Source organism: Mytilus trossulus, chromosome 14 (genome assembly GCF_036588685.1).
Source record: "Mytilus trossulus isolate FHL-02 chromosome 14, PNRI_Mtr1.1.1.hap1, whole genome shotgun sequence".
Lineage (NCBI taxonomy): Eukaryota > Metazoa > Mollusca > Bivalvia > Mytilida > Mytilidae > Mytilus > Mytilus trossulus.
The window spans coordinates 524,973-540,595 of record NC_086386.1 but is presented as its reverse complement, the minus strand read 5'-3'; the positions used below and the strand labels follow the sequence as shown (position 1 = coordinate 540,595).

Below are 15,623 nucleotides of genomic sequence, written 5' to 3'. Positions count from 1 at the left end.
ATTTCTTGGCAGTTGTATTGAAATCAGAATAAACATGATAAATGTTGATCATCTTCAACTGACAATATATGTGCATGTATAAAATATTTGTTTTAGCTTATAATTTTACCCCATGCCATATATATACTCATGATCCTGAAACTCATCATTGTACTTAACAAGTACTTAATATTAATATTTAAAAAAACTTCTTAATACTCTTATTAATAAAGAAATAATATCATAACAAATAAATCATTTCAGGTATATTATTAGATCATATAATAAACAGATATATCTTGATGGTTGACATAAATACGTTTATACTCATGTACATTTTTACAGATTATCTATTAATTATTTTCCTGAAATTAATCTGAGCTAATATCATATGTTCATAATAAAGGATTTTCTTACTTTAATCTTTCTCATATTTGTTTGGAAACTCGACAACAAAAAGATTTTTTCCACATTTCACAAAAGTGCATACTTTCAAAATATTTTGTAAAGGAACTGCAACAATATTTTCAAATTGAGTTGTTACTTGGTGACAAGACTGTTGATTTGTATATGATAACAATGTTGTAAACGGATGTATAAGAGCCACATTCAAAATTCCACCGTCAAAATTTTCTATCTGAATAAATGTTTTTACACTCCCAAAATGTACTACATCTAGTGCATCATACTTCACAACACTCTGATTTCTTTTAAGTAAGCGCCCATAGGAAGTACCGTAAACTGCACTTGATATTTTGGTTATGAATATTTTTTTGTATTCAACTATATCAAGTTGAGGCAAGCATGTTCCTAGAAAATCACATACAGCAGTGTATTCTGAATCATCAAGTCTCATTTTAAATGTTTGCCCTAAGTGAAATATTCCCTCTTCGATACAATCTGCATTGTGAATGAAATTTGGTCTTGTCATGCTATTAAATAAGGCTTCATCTGTTGATCCTTTGTCAATATGAAGTTCCTGTAATGTTGGTAGTGCTTGCATTTTTGTAATTGCATTAATAACTTGCATTTCAATTCCAGTAGTTCCGTGAATGTTTTTAATAATATAGCCATTAAGATCTTCAAAAGCAAAACAATTATTCACAAACAATGGTCCATTAGCGCGTACACAATCAGTGATATGCAAAAGCTGATGACAATTCATTGTTAGATATCTAGAAGAATATAAATTTGGGAAATTCTCAATGAAAAGAAATAAACATCTTTCGGCATTCTTTAGATCCTTGTCGGAAACATTTTCCCTTGCTAGGTTGTAAATTCCACGAACTAATAAAGAAAAATGTAAATAATATTCATTTGGCAAGATATCATGAAGGACAGGCAAACTCCAAAGAAATAAAAAGTTCCGATACTCTGCAGACTTCCAATGGCTTAAATCATCTAAACTTCTTGGTGGTCTGGTTATATGTAAGTTTGGATGTATTGAACTTAGTCTTGTGTTTACTGATCCTTTATGTATAAACATTGAAAAATTCTCTGTTTTATGTTGCTTGTCAAACCACAAAGTAAGAAGCATTTTCATAACTCCAGCACATACCCCATGCATATAATCAATGACAAATCCATGGATAACATTGAAATGTTTCAAAAACATGAACCAGAAAGGTCCCTTGATCCCTCGAACAATAAAGTTCTTTTCATTTGTTTGGATTTTCCCAACAACTTGATTAACGTCGTCTTGTAAATTCTCCACTGTTCTTAATGGTCCCTTAGGTTCATTTTCACAATATGGGAAAATGTGAACGTGTCCTCCTTTGTTAGTGGTATAAGTTTCACCTGGTTGAAGACAAAACCAGCATCCATATTTTCCGTTAAACTGCATACTATTGCTGACTAGACATCTTGCTGGTAAATCACATACACAGTTCAGTAATGTACCCATCAAAGTAAAATTGCTCCCACAATTGTCTACGAGTTCTACCCCATCTTCTAGCTTGCAGAGTTCTTCATGCAATGGTTTTAAATAACTCCACATAAGTGGCTTCTTTGCTCCAATCCATAAACCATAATAAACAATGTTTTCTTTAAGTTTTCTTTCTGAAGGTGGTAGTTCATTTATGATCATAAAAACTGGCCACATGGACATACTTGAACTTTTAAATATTTGAACTCCATCTGTATTCATTGAAAAGGATATTGAATTGGGGTTTTTAAGAAAGCCCTTTTGAAAAACATTTTTGTAATTTGATCCATCATATATATCACGGTAGTTATTGTCAGGATTTTTTGAATAATGATCAAATCTGTAAGACCGAATTTTCTGCAAGAAAGAACTTCTTTTAGCCATAAGCTGCAACTGTGCTATGACAGAATGTTGAATGAAGTAACCAACCGATCCAAACTGAGTTAAATCTTTTTCACAGTGTTTGTTTGTACAAGTTTTAGCATCCTTTTGAGTGTGTGTTCCACAATGTGAACAAAGATAGTGAATTGTAGGGAAATTTACAAATTTCTTAAGATACTCTTTAACAGTATAGACACTTTTAATCATGTTATTTTCATCTGGCATTATCATATTCATTACTGCAATAATGTAACTGAGTGCTTCATCAGACAATTTGAATCTAATGCTTAGACTACATATCATTAGCAAAATTAGTCCTACAGATTTAGAACATCCTACATAAAGAGGAATGTTTGTATCTCTAACTTCATTTTCTGTTGGATTTGGTCTTTCTGGTATATTGGGTGTTTCATCAATTATAGTCTCTGCAATAGGATCAATGATAACAGAAGCATTTTCCTCATCAGCAAATTCAGTATCTGCCAACTGACCATCAATTGGTAGTTCATCTATCTCCTCATTTACTAGTTCATTGTATTCAAAGTTTTGTGTTCTCTGATTAATGTTAACAGTGTTTGTTATATGATCTTCACTTATGACAGAACTGTTGTCCATATCAGCATCAATGCAATCTTGATCAGCTACAACTGTATTGATATCAACACGATCAATTGTAGAACTTGTCTTTAAATTTCTCAACTAGAAAAAAAAAATGAAAATAATTTACATTTTTATTATATAATGTACATTAACATGATTAAGGTAAACATATATATATATAATCCCAAACTGAATAATTTGATTTAAAATTAATAAATATATATAATGAAAAAAAAAACACTGCTGACCAACAGCTTTATTAACAGGCACTAACCTTCACCCTAACCAAAGACAGTAGTGTAACAGTATACCATGAAAAGACAAACTATAAAAAAATAATTAAAGCCCTTTATCATTGTTTATAGCTTGCTGTTTGGTGCCAGCTAACACTCTGTTTTGAAGACCATACTTTGACCTATAATTGTTGCTTTAAATACATTGTGACTTGGATGGAGAGTTGTCTCATTAGCACTCATACCACAATTTCTCATTCATATAGTACGTACAGTACATGTACAATAAAGTCAATATGTATAAAAAATTAAGAGAAATGGAAAAATAAAATATTCATACATGAGAAGAGGTATTGTTTCTTTTATAACTTACCATAAATGTCTCATCTACATAGTTTTTTGCACTTGTTGATGATGGAACTTCATCTTCTGGTATACATGTAGGACTTGGGGAACAAGCAGATCCTATATTATCTGATTCTATTACTACAGCTATGGTATCTTCCTCATAAGAAGCTGTGTGTATATCATGGTTGTCATATTTACTACATGTTGTGACAGTTTCTTCTTGATCATTGTCTGAATGTTCATCAATTCCAGTCTAAAATGTACAAAAATATACATAAAAACATATTTGTAAATATGTAGGAACAAAAGCATAACGTCAGGTACCCAGATCGTCCACCCCATTTTATTTTGATAGTCTGTCAATGGCGAATGCAGATCAGAAATGTGACTGAAAACCAGTACTGTATGTCAGACAATCAGTGTTTACATGCTAATTAAATGTATGTGTGAAAAATACTTGAGAAGTCTATATACTTGTTCAAAAATAAAAATCAACAATAATGCAACATATATATAGAGTTTTTTTTCAATTGTCAAAAACCACCTCCAAACTGGGTGATTTGGGTACCCAGACGGTATAAATTAAATACATGTGCATGTTCAATATGTATACAGTCATGGCGTAAGTGCAAAAGTTTGTAAATCAGTGGCAGATCCAGAACTTTTTATAGAAAAGGGGGGTATTGACTGACCAAAAAGGGGAGGGGCTCCAGTCTGGCTTCACTTTCACTTCAGTGTATTAATTATCCAAATTTGCCCATGTAAAAAGGGGGCAGCCCCTTATGACAGTACTTTCTCACTACCCCTCCCCCTTTCGGCCTTTGTAAGTTTTGATCTGCCTAGGGGCGGATGCAGGAATTTTCGAAAGGGGGAGAGCTAACCCAGGGCAAAGGGGGGGGGGTGTAAAACATATGTCCCGATACAAATGCATTGATCGGCCAAAATAAAGGGGGGGTGCGAACCCCCCCCCCCCCTCTCTGGATCCGCCACTGCTGCCACTGACCACATATGAACGCCATTTCTATCGGAATGCACACATCCCACAACACAATATTATTGTCTTCTTTACGAATACAATAGTGTATGTCAAAGTAAAGCAAATCTGTACAAATCAAATCGATGTCGAGAACCTCGGAAGAATAATCTTCAGTCTTCATTGACATTCATTGCCGATTGTCATATTGGTCTTGAGAATTCTTACTTATTTTACTTTCTGAATTTGTAGTGCAACATGTACTTACCTCAGTTTTACGTCTTTTATTATAAGGTCCTCTTTTTTTCTGATTCTTCGGCATTTTTACATATATATTTATCACTGTTTGTAAGTTTTATCTGAACAAACGTGAGTTCAAAATAATCACAACTTCCGGTGTCAGATTTTCCAATTCGTAAATTAATCAGGATGAATAATTATGGATTTAATTTTGCAATCAACTTTCAATTTGAGTAATTTTTTATCATTTAATTCTTTCAAAGCCGTTAAAACAAAAAAAAACATTTAATTACTTCACAAATAATCCACGGATCATACTCGTTTACCTCCGTCTAACATCGGAAATCAACATCCTCTTTGTTCTTCTTCGCCGGAAAAGGCCGAGTAATAGCAAAATTCAAATTTTGAACCCGACTGGTTTCCTGTTTTAAGTCAAAGTGTACGCTGAGCACAAACCTGATATCGATAACGTACCAGATTGCAATTGACCGCCATCATCAGATCAGAGAAAATAATATCAACACAAATAATAACGCAATAAATATGGAGTTTCTAGTTATTTATTTTGCCTTTGACAATGCATTTGAAGCAGTCAATATGTCAAAGGTAGAATGTGATAAAACAGAGGCGGAAATGGTGAAGGGAACTAAATGCCAGGTACCTTTCGAGACCGAAAGCATCAGTGAGGATGGCAAAGACACTGTGGAGACAAAACTTTATGATGGCATTATTCTCTGTTCTGGACAAGGTAAGAAAAGTGTTGAGTTATTTTCCAAAAAAAATGATAGTACACATTGGCATGAACATAAGAAATTAAAAAAAAATGGAATAATTTTGTTAGTCTTGCATTTGGCTTAATTTGGAGAAAAAGGGGAGGGGGGATGGTGTTAGGTACAAAAAAATACATTACAATATTACCAGAGTGATATAAAGTGTGTAGAAGATATATATACACATACTATTTCCAAAGACCAACTTGTGTATGTAGTTGGTGTCATCATATAGTATATTATATATATATACATGCAGACAGCTAGTGGATGCAAATGACATGTATTTTATAAATGAAAAATATTATCTTAAAATTTATGTTATATAGTCTAATAATAAGAATCCCTTGATCCTCTTAATTCATGAACCATGCACATTTATTCTTGACAGCGGCAGATCCATAGGGGAGTTCAGGGTTGGAACCCCCCTTTTTTTGGATGATCAATGCATTTGAATGGGGACATATAAATTTGTATATACATATTTCTCCTTGATTGGAACCCCCTTTTAAAATGGTTGGATCGATCCGACCCTGCTTGATATAATTAAATTTAAGAAAATATCATTTGATTTATTTATGAAAATAAAATCATAACATATTACATGATATTAATTGCAGTTAAAAAGAAAGCAGAAGAGTTGGCAAACCAATGTCAAAAGAAATTAACAGATGGTCTACCAGTTCAGACATTGTTTAAAGATTTTCAAGCCAACACCAAAAGAAATGCCTCATCCAAATTAACAGAGGCCATAAAGGAGCTACAAGATGAAGAACCATGTCCATCTGAGAAGAAGAAAGTGAAAAAGGACAAAGTCTCAACCAAGTCAACTATTAAGTCTAAGAAAGTACATGTAGCAACATCAAATGGTTCAGCAAAACCCGCCAAAAAATCAACAGATACATGTAAGGCTACAGCTGTTAAGAGTGCTCTTCATCCTGATAAGATGGCTGAAATTTCAGCAATGTTGAACATAGAACAGTCTCAAGGAAAAGAAGATCTAAATTTGGTTAAAGTTATGAGCAGTACTACTTGTACTTCAACACCTAAAAGACAGGACATATGCAGCCCAAAAAAGACAGTCACTTCTATGTATGAAGATATATCACCTGTTAAACAGACAGTTACAATTGATCCCATATCAATTGCAAGTTTAAGGCGCTCACCAAGAAAACACTGTAGTTCAGTTCTGTTTACCCACAAATTGGATGATGCAGTACAAATACATGTACCAAAAGAAAACATATCAACAATAGGCCAGTCAACTGACAAATGGGATGGTGTTTTTGTCGACTCAGTTAATAGCATCTATGACATGGACAAGAAAGAAGTGCATGAATTGCATTCGAACTTTGGGAAAGAAACTGATGAGTTTGAAAAACTTAACAATGATCATGACATGCCAACAGACAGTAGTCAAGAGCAGACTAAAAAGGAACTTATATGTAATCGTAAGTTTTTATAAAATTGTAACACCAAGTGAATGATAAAGTATTTGTTGTAGGATTTTAACACAAAATCATTTACAATGTGAGTTTTTCTAAATACTTGTTTTCTCAATGAAATTGTAAGCAACCAGATCATAGTATTTATAAGTTAAAGTTAACTACATTTACAAAATCAGTTTAATGAATAAAACATACACTAAAGTCAAAACTGAAGACAGCAACTTGTTAACTGGATCCTATAGATTTGAAAAGGTAAATACAAATGTTCATTTAATTTATACATGACCATTACATGATGTACATGTACACACAAAGTTAAATTATATAATATGGGACTTGGGTATACATGAACAACATGAAATTAGAATTTAACTGAATCAGCCTTCAATCAGGTATAAAAAACCATTTAATTGTTGTATTCATAAATTTAACATGCTTGGAACATTTTTGTACATACATGTATATATACAAATACATGTACATTTTTTTATACTTATAGTTCTTGGAATAACCAAAGAGGAAGCAGCCACAACCAGCATGGTATTGGGAAGGTTGTCAAAAATACTAGGTGGTCATGATTTTATTAGTTCAAATAATACTCCATTTAAACCACCCAGCATGCCTAGTATCTTTAACAATGATCCTGATGAAATTAATGAACCCGATGTCAGTAGCATTATCAACACAGAGAATGATTCAATAGTGGACATGAGTACAGAAGAACAAGACAATTCGCAATCTACTTGGAGCTCAAAGGACAGCTGTAATGTTAGTCAAAACAGTTCAAATGCATGTTCTGAGGCTGAATCTTCAAACTCTAGGATTAGAGGATCCAAACCCGATGACAAGGTATATATATAATACATACAATTTTTAAGAATAATATGGCATGGGCTTTCAAGCATGTGAATGAAATGATTTCAAAAGTTGTTTAGTGCTCAATAACAGTCACATTTTACTTGTCAGACATGTACATGTAAGTTTGTAATTCAACATACATACATTGTTCCAGTAATCCTCATGACTAGGCTAACAGTGTATATGTTTTTTCAGTTTAAAAACGCAGTACAAACAAGAACCAACGTACATTTTGTATACTGATTTTAATTATCAATAATACATATATGTTAAAATTTAAATGCATGTGCACTTATAGTTTAATTTAGCAAAGACGAGAACTTAAATGGATGCCTAAAAAGATAAATGCATAATTTAAACCCCTGTCTTGATTTGTATGATTAACTAAAATCTTATTGATTCCATAAATGCATACCATTTGATTTAATATTTACACTGTTTTGCATGATACTGTACATGTTGATCAACACCTTCAAATACTAATATACTGTATGATTTGTAATTTAATTTGCTATGCTGTTTTTCCTAAAAATAGTTTTCTTTTTTTGCATGTTAATTCAGTTAATTGAAAAGATCAACATCAACCTGGGCATTTTCCTCTATCAGTGGTAAGTAAATTAAAGGGATTTTTTTTTTCAGTGAGTTTGGATAAAACAAGATGATTTATTAATTATCTTCATTACTGAAGTGTATGTGTTCCAAAAATCTTTCATCTACTTTTATATGTGTTCGAATGATAAATGAGAAAAGCTTATTCACGTCAACCATGAGACATTACAAGTGTCCAGCAGGTGGGCAGTTTAAATTTAAATGTCTCCCTTGACAGAAATTTTTTCAAACTCAACTGAATTGTCTTTCTAAAGTATTTATACATGACGTGTGTGAGTTATAATAAATTGTTTTCTGGAACAGACCTACTTAAGAAGTTCCTTTTCTGCATAAATAATGTAATACAAACTACCCATTGTACATTAGGTCTAATGTTATTATACACACTGCTGTCTGCATGCATTCAGCTATGTTGTTATAAATGTAATTTATATGTACATTTTGTTGTATAATTATTATAGACAGTCTTTCTGTGCATACATGATATAGCTGCAAAAAAATGTATTTAAAATTGTAAAAAGTATCTAAAAAATTATTAATATAGTACACATTCATGTACATGAATTCACAATTTGTTTTATTCTTTCAGCAGCTGACTGTTCTTATAAAAGACTCCTTGGACCCTAACAAGTTCAAGGATGTTCTAGTAGTAAAAACTGAGGAAAGACATGCACGTTTGCAGGCCAAATCTTCAAAGAGACCAGCCATAGCCTTATTGAATGCTATATTGACATGTGTTTTCACCAAAGCAGAATTAGCTGTTTCTTCTGGACTAGGCATCAGAAAGATGAAAGGAGAAGTAGGTTGCCCGTTGGATGGTACAAAAATTGAAGCAATACGAGGTAATTTAAATATAAGCATTCTGTTCTTTTATACATACATGTAATATCATGTACAATGTACTGTAATTTTGCAATGTTTTTTACATGTATATATGTATAAATAAAATTGAAAATAATGCATACATGTTGTTTTATAAGCTAGATTATACAAAAAACCATTATTTTCAGTATTAAACATACAGTATACAACTGATATACACGTACATGATATATATACAAGTCTAAATCAAAACAACAATTTATATATATAAATAAAAACATAATTAGAATAATGAATGGAATGGGGGTCGGGGAATATGATGATGAAAGCTTACATCAAATCATATAGTCACACTTTAATAAAATGATTTATTTCCCTAAGTCATCATGTTTTTGTTCTGGGTATATATAAAATGATGTTTTCTTATTAATGCATGCATGTACATGTTAAAATGATGATCATGATCATTGCGAAACCAAATGCTTAAGTAAAAAATACTTTTTATTTGCAGAGTATATCATGTACCATTGTACGCGTGAGGGATGGCAGCTGCCTTCTAAAGTTGAATTTAATACAACAATAACCAACAAAGTTACAAACTGCAGAAGGAAACTGTTAACTCATCCAGTGCTCAAGAAAAAATCTTGTTGAATTACAATTAATGTACATTTGGATATGGACATACACAACAATCAACTGGATTATTTGCGTCATAATTTTTCTTTACATAAATTTATACATGTGTTGAGTGAACATGGCTTTTATATACACATGTATTTATAAGATGGAAATTTTTTAGTGTTGTCTTAATAATAGTGTGATAGAATTATGAATTCTAGCTAAGCTATCCATTCTCTTTTAAAAAAGTGGCAGGATTCTATTAAGTGTGTGTATAAAAGTGAAAGATGGGTCCTTGTACTATTTAGCAAAGAACACAATAACATTTAGATATTTGCATACATGTACATGAATGTGCATTAGTGGCACACAATATATATTGAAAGTAAATACAATGTATATTTGTATATATGGGATATAGTTTATATGGAAAATGTGTTTATTGAGAAGTATAAGTTTAATTCTTATTGAGGTAAGTTGCTGTATTGCCATGAATATTACTTTATCAAGTTTCCTGCCAGCTAGCTATCTGACTATAAAACCCTATTTTGAATACATGTATATAAAAATGTAGGTTGTTAAACATGCATGGTGACTGGACACATCCCCCCTTAGAATAAAGATCTGATGAAAATACTTTTTTTATATTGAAAGACCATTTTTAATTACATATATAATGGTATATACATTTGTGTACTTTGTCAAACTGCTATACATATATATTTAACATGTTCAATGTAACTATTAATTCAATGAGCTAAATCTTTTTCATTAAAACAAAACATTTGGTACTTATAAATCCTCAGTGCCCCTTAATTCATGCTAATTTACTGGTGTAAATAATATTTTTTTAAATGATTTTAATGATCACTTAATTTCATGTAAATGTACTGTATGTTCTTTATATGATGTGTTTTGATATTTTGAATTATTAGCTGATCAGTTCATATATCATGAAAATTATGCTTAAATTACATTTCTAATAATTTGATTACCAGTATCATGATATTCAATGTTAAGCTATGAGCTACATACATATATAGCTAGAAAATTGATTTCCATTTCTTGAAATTACATATATATTGCATGCATTTTATTCTGACATCAATATTTGTTATCATATTGAAAAGCTAAACATATTATTTAAGTTACATGTACTTCAGGATTGTTAATTAATAAAAATAAATTTGTTCTGATGTTTATTATATTTTATTGCTTTAATAGTTACTAAGTGCTCGTCACTTTGGTCATTTACATGTAGCAGTATAAGCAGTACCTTTATGAATATGCATAATTCATGACCATATAAGTATTCTCCTTAGCAGTTGCATCCCAGTTTTCCATGCATATTAATTATCTGGTAGCAGTTAATTATGAATATTCATGAAATGAAAGCAGTTTTTAGTACTAAATTTAAATATTTCGTGAAAAAAACTGCCAAGGAACTGCCTAAAGCAGCTAAGGAACTGTGAAGGTTAAGGAAAACTGCTAATTTTTGTATATGAAGTAACTGGTTAATTTTGGAAGGTTAAGAACTGCCAAGCATTAAAAACTGCTTAATTTGTGAACTGTGAAGGCTAATGAACTGCCAAGAAACTGCCTTTCACTTTGACTTGGGCAGTTGACTTGTACAACAACATTATTTGACCGCATTATCAAAACTGACCATATGTGCACTTTTATTTGAAAATCTATATACCAAGACAGTAAATCAGTCATTTTTTTTTATGTCAGGATTTAATGTATAATACAATCATGACAATGGGCAGCAATATTGCAATATAATAACAACAAATTTTTGTTCGCCTAAATTAAGGGTGCCAGTATGTCCTCTTTTTACTTAAAATACTGATACGTAACAAAATTTCAGTAGTTTTGATGCCTCCAGTTGACTTGTACAACAAAATTAAAGTGTATTTGACCGCATCCACCAAAACTGACCATATATGCACTTTAATTTGTAAATCTATATACCAGCATAGTAAATCAGCCATATTTCTATGTCAGGATTCAATGTATAATACAAATATGACAATGGACAGCAATATTGTAATATAATAACAACAAATTTTTGTTCGCATAAATTTAGGATACAAGCATGTCCTCATTTTATTCAAAATATTGATACGTTACAAAATTTCAGTAGTTTTGATAACTCCAGTTGACTTGTACAACAAAATTATTTGACCGCATCCACCAAAACTGACCATATGTGCACTTTAATTTGTAAATCTATATACCCGCTTAGTAAATCAGCCATATTTTTTATGTCAGGATTCAATGTATAAAACAATCATGACAATGGACAGCAATATTGCAATATAATAACAACAAATTTTTGTTCCCATAAATTTAGGATACCAGCATGTCCTCATTTTATTCAAAATATTAATACGTAACAAAATTTCAGTAGTTTTGGTGCCTCCAGTTGACTTGTACAGCAAAATTATTTGACCGCATCCACCAAAACTGATCATATATGCACTTTAATTTGTAAATCTATATACCCGCATAGTAAATCAGCCATATTTTTTATGTCAGGATTCAATGTATAATACAATCATGACAATTGACAGCAATATTGCAATATAATAACAACAAATTTTTGTTTGCATCAATTCAGGATACCAGCATGTCCTCATTTTATTCAAAATATTGATATGCATTACAATTTCAGTAGTTTTGATGCCTCCAGTTGACTTGTACAACAAAATTATTTGACCGCATCCACCAAAACTGACCATATGTGCACTTTAATTTGTAAATCTATATACCCGCATAGTTAATCAGCCATATTTTTTTATGCCAGAATCAATGTATAATACAATGATGACAATGAACAGCAATATTGCAATATAATAACAACAAATTTTTGTTCACATCAATTTAGGATACAAGCATGTCCTCATTTTATTCAAAATATTGATACGTAACAAAATTTCAGTAGTTTTGATACCTCCAGTTGACTTGTACAACAACATTATTTGACCGCATTATCAAAACTGACCATATGTGCACTTTTATTTGAAAATCTATATACCAAGACAGTAAATCAGTCATTTTTTTTTATGTCAGGATTTAATGTATAATACAATCATGACAATGGGCAGCAATATTGCAATATAATAACAACAAATTTTTGTTCGCCTAAATTAAGGGTGCCAGTATGTCCTCTTTTTACTTAAAATACTGATACGTAACAAAATTTCAGTAGTTTTGATGCCTCCAGTTGACTTGTACAACAAAATTAAAGTGTATTTGACCGCATCCACCAAAACTGACCATATATGCACTTTAATTTGTAAATCTATATACCAGCATAGTAAATCAGCCATATTTCTATGTCAGGATTCAATGTATAATACAAATATGACAATGGACAGCAATATTGTAATATAATAACAACAAATTTTTGTTCGCATAAATTTAGGATACAAGCATGTCCTCATTTTATTCAAAATATTGATACGTTACAAAATTTCAGTAGTTTTGATAACTCCAGTTGACTTGTACAACAAAATTATTTGACCGCATCCACCAAAACTGACCATATGTGCACTTTAATTTGTAAATCTATATACCCGCTTAGTAAATCAGCCATATTTTTTATGTCAGGATTCAATGTATAAAACAATCATGACAATGGACAGCAATATTGCAATATAATAACAACAAATTTTTGTTCCCATAAATTTAGGATACCAGCATGTCCTCATTTTATTCAAAATATTAATACGTAACAAAATTTCAGTAGTTTTGGTGCCTCCAGTTGACTTGTACAGCAAAATTATTTGACCGCATCCACCAAAACTGATCATATATGCACTTTAATTTGTAAATCTATATACCCGCATAGTAAATCAGCCATATTTTTTATGTCAGGATTCAATGTATAATACAATCATGACAATTGACAGCAATATTGCAATATAATAACAACAAATTTTTGTTTGCATCAATTCAGGATACCAGCATGTCCTCATTTTATTCAAAATATTGATATGCATTACAATTTCAGTAGTTTTGATGCCTCCAGTTGACTTGTACAACAAAATTATTTGACCGCATCCACCAAAACTGACCATATGTGCACTTTAATTTGTAAATCTATATACCCGCATAGTTAATCAGCCATATTTTTTTATGCCAGAATCAATGTATAATACAATGATGACAATGAACAGCAATATTGCAATATAATAACAACAAATTTTTGTTCACATCAATTTAGGATACAAGCATGTCCTCATTTTATTCAAAATATTGATACGTAACAAAATTTCAGTAGTTTTGATACCTCCAGTTGACTTGTACAACAACATTATTTGACCGCATTATCAAAACTGACCATATGTGCACTTTTATTTGAAAATCTATATACCAAGACAGTAAATCAGTCATTTTTTTTTATGTCAGGATTTAATGTATAATACAATCATGACAATGGGCAGCAATATTGCAATATAATAACAACAAATTTTTGTTCGCCTAAATTAAGGGTGCCAGTATGTCCTCTTTTTACTTAAAATACTGATACGTAACAAAATTTCAGTAGTTTTGATGCCTCCAGTTGACTTGTACAACAAAATTAAAGTGTATTTGACCGCATCCACCAAAACTGACCATATATGCACTTTAATTTGTAAATCTATATACCAGCATAGTAAATCAGCCATATTTCTATGTCAGGATTCAATGTATAATACAAATATGACAATGGACAGCAATATTGTAATATAATAACAACAAATTTTTGTTCGCATAAATTTAGGATACAAGCATGTCCTCATTTTATTCAAAATATTGATACGTTACAAAATTTCAGTAGTTTTGATAACTCCAGTTGACTTGTACAACAAAATTATTTGACCGCATCCACCAAAACTGACCATATGTGCACTTTAATTTGTAAATCTATATACCCGCTTAGTAAATCAGCCATATTTTTTATGTCAGGATTCAATGTATAAAACAATCATGACAATGGACAGCAATATTGCAATATAATAACAACAAATTTTTGTTCCCATAAATTTAGGATACCAGCATGTCCTCATTTTATTCAAAATATTAATACGTAACAAAATTTCAGTAGTTTTGGTGCCTCCAGTTGACTTGTACAGCAAAATTATTTGACCGCATCCACCAAAACTGATCATATATGCACTTTAATTTGTAAATCTATATACCCGCATAGTAAATCAGCCATATTTTTTATGTCAGGATTCAATGTATAATACAATCATGACAATTGACAGCAATATTGCAATATAATAACAACAAATTTTTGTTTGCATCAATTCAGGATACCAGCATGTCCTCATTTTATTCAAAATATTGATATGCATTACAATTTCAGTAGTTTTGATGCCTCCAGTTGACTTGTACAACAAAATTATTTGACCGCATCCACCAAAACTGACCATATGTGCACTTTAATTTGTAAATCTATATACCCGCATAGTTAATCAGCCATATTTTTTTATGCCAGAATCAATGTATAATACAATGATGACAATGAACAGCAATATTGCAATATAATAACAACAAATTTTTGTTCACATCAATTTAGGATACAAGCATGTCCTCATTTTATTCAAAATATTGATACGTAACAAAATTTCAGTAGTTTTGATACCTCCAGTTGACTTGTACAACAACATTATTTGACCGCATTATCAAAACTGACCATATGTGCACTTTTATTTGAAAATCTATATACCAAGACAGTAAATCAGTCATTTTTTTTTATGTCAGGATTTAATGTATAATACAATCATGACAATGGGCAGCAATATTGCAATATAATAACAACAAATT

At 31.1% G+C, this 15,623-nt stretch overlaps 2 protein-coding genes across 4 annotated transcripts; one reads left to right on the top strand and one right to left on the bottom strand.

Moving 5' to 3' along the window:
- Positions 1-233: 233 nt before the first annotated feature.
- Positions 234-4,846, bottom strand: LOC134695976 (uncharacterized). The gene is made up of 3 exons (XM_063557481.1): positions 4,707-4,846; positions 3,491-3,718; positions 234-2,983 (listed from the first exon to the last, which is right to left on the bottom strand). Exons 1-3 carry the CDS (start codon positions 4,758-4,760, stop codon positions 398-400), a joined length of 2,868 nt encoding a protein of 955 aa, XP_063413551.1. The 5' UTR covers positions 4,761-4,846; the 3' UTR covers positions 234-397.
- A 327-nt stretch (positions 4,847-5,173) lies between these two features.
- On the top strand, positions 5,174-10,585 carry LOC134695977 (uncharacterized). Of its 3 annotated transcripts, none has more exons than XM_063557482.1 (5): positions 5,174-5,426; positions 6,069-6,899; positions 7,396-7,745; positions 8,953-9,205; positions 9,697-10,585. In XM_063557482.1, the coding sequence occupies exons 1-5, from the start codon at positions 5,222-5,224 to the stop codon at positions 9,834-9,836; spliced, it is 1,779 nt and encodes a 592-aa protein (XP_063413552.1). In that variant the 5' UTR covers positions 5,174-5,221; the 3' UTR covers positions 9,837-10,585. The 3 variants fall into 3 exon arrangements, with proteins under 3 accessions (XP_063413552.1, XP_063413553.1, XP_063413554.1); XM_063557483.1 differs by lacking the exon at positions 9,697-10,585 and adding an exon at positions 8,316-8,362; XM_063557484.1 differs by lacking the exon at positions 9,697-10,585 and adding an exon at positions 8,316-8,362 and having other exon boundaries at positions 8,956-9,089.
- Positions 10,586-15,623: the final 5,038 nt, after the last annotated feature.

What these genes read in the sequence shown, in the direction of transcription:
- LOC134695976 (XM_063557481.1), bottom strand. Translation starts at nt 4,760, where the DNA reads ATGCCGAAGAATCAGAAAAAAAGAGGACCTTATAATAAAAGACGTAAA. An exon ending in ATAAAAGACGTAAAACTGAG is followed by an intron (nt 3,719 to 4,706) that starts GTAAGTACATGT and finishes TGTACATTTTAG; the next exon opens with ACTGGAATTGATGAACATTC. An exon ending in ATGTAGATGAGACATTTATG is followed by an intron (nt 2,984 to 3,490) that starts GTAAGTTATAAA and finishes TTTTTTTTCTAG; the next exon opens with TTGAGAAATTTAAAGACAAG.
- LOC134695977 (XM_063557482.1), top strand. Translation starts at nt 5,222, where the DNA reads ATGGAGTTTCTAGTTATTTATTTTGCCTTTGACAATGCATTTGAAGCA. An exon ending in TATTCTCTGTTCTGGACAAG is followed by an intron (nt 5,427 to 6,068) that starts GTAAGAAAAGTG and finishes TATTAATTGCAG; the next exon opens with TTAAAAAGAAAGCAGAAGAG. An exon ending in AAAGGAACTTATATGTAATC is followed by an intron (nt 6,900 to 7,395) that starts GTAAGTTTTTAT and finishes TTATACTTATAG; the next exon opens with TTCTTGGAATAACCAAAGAG.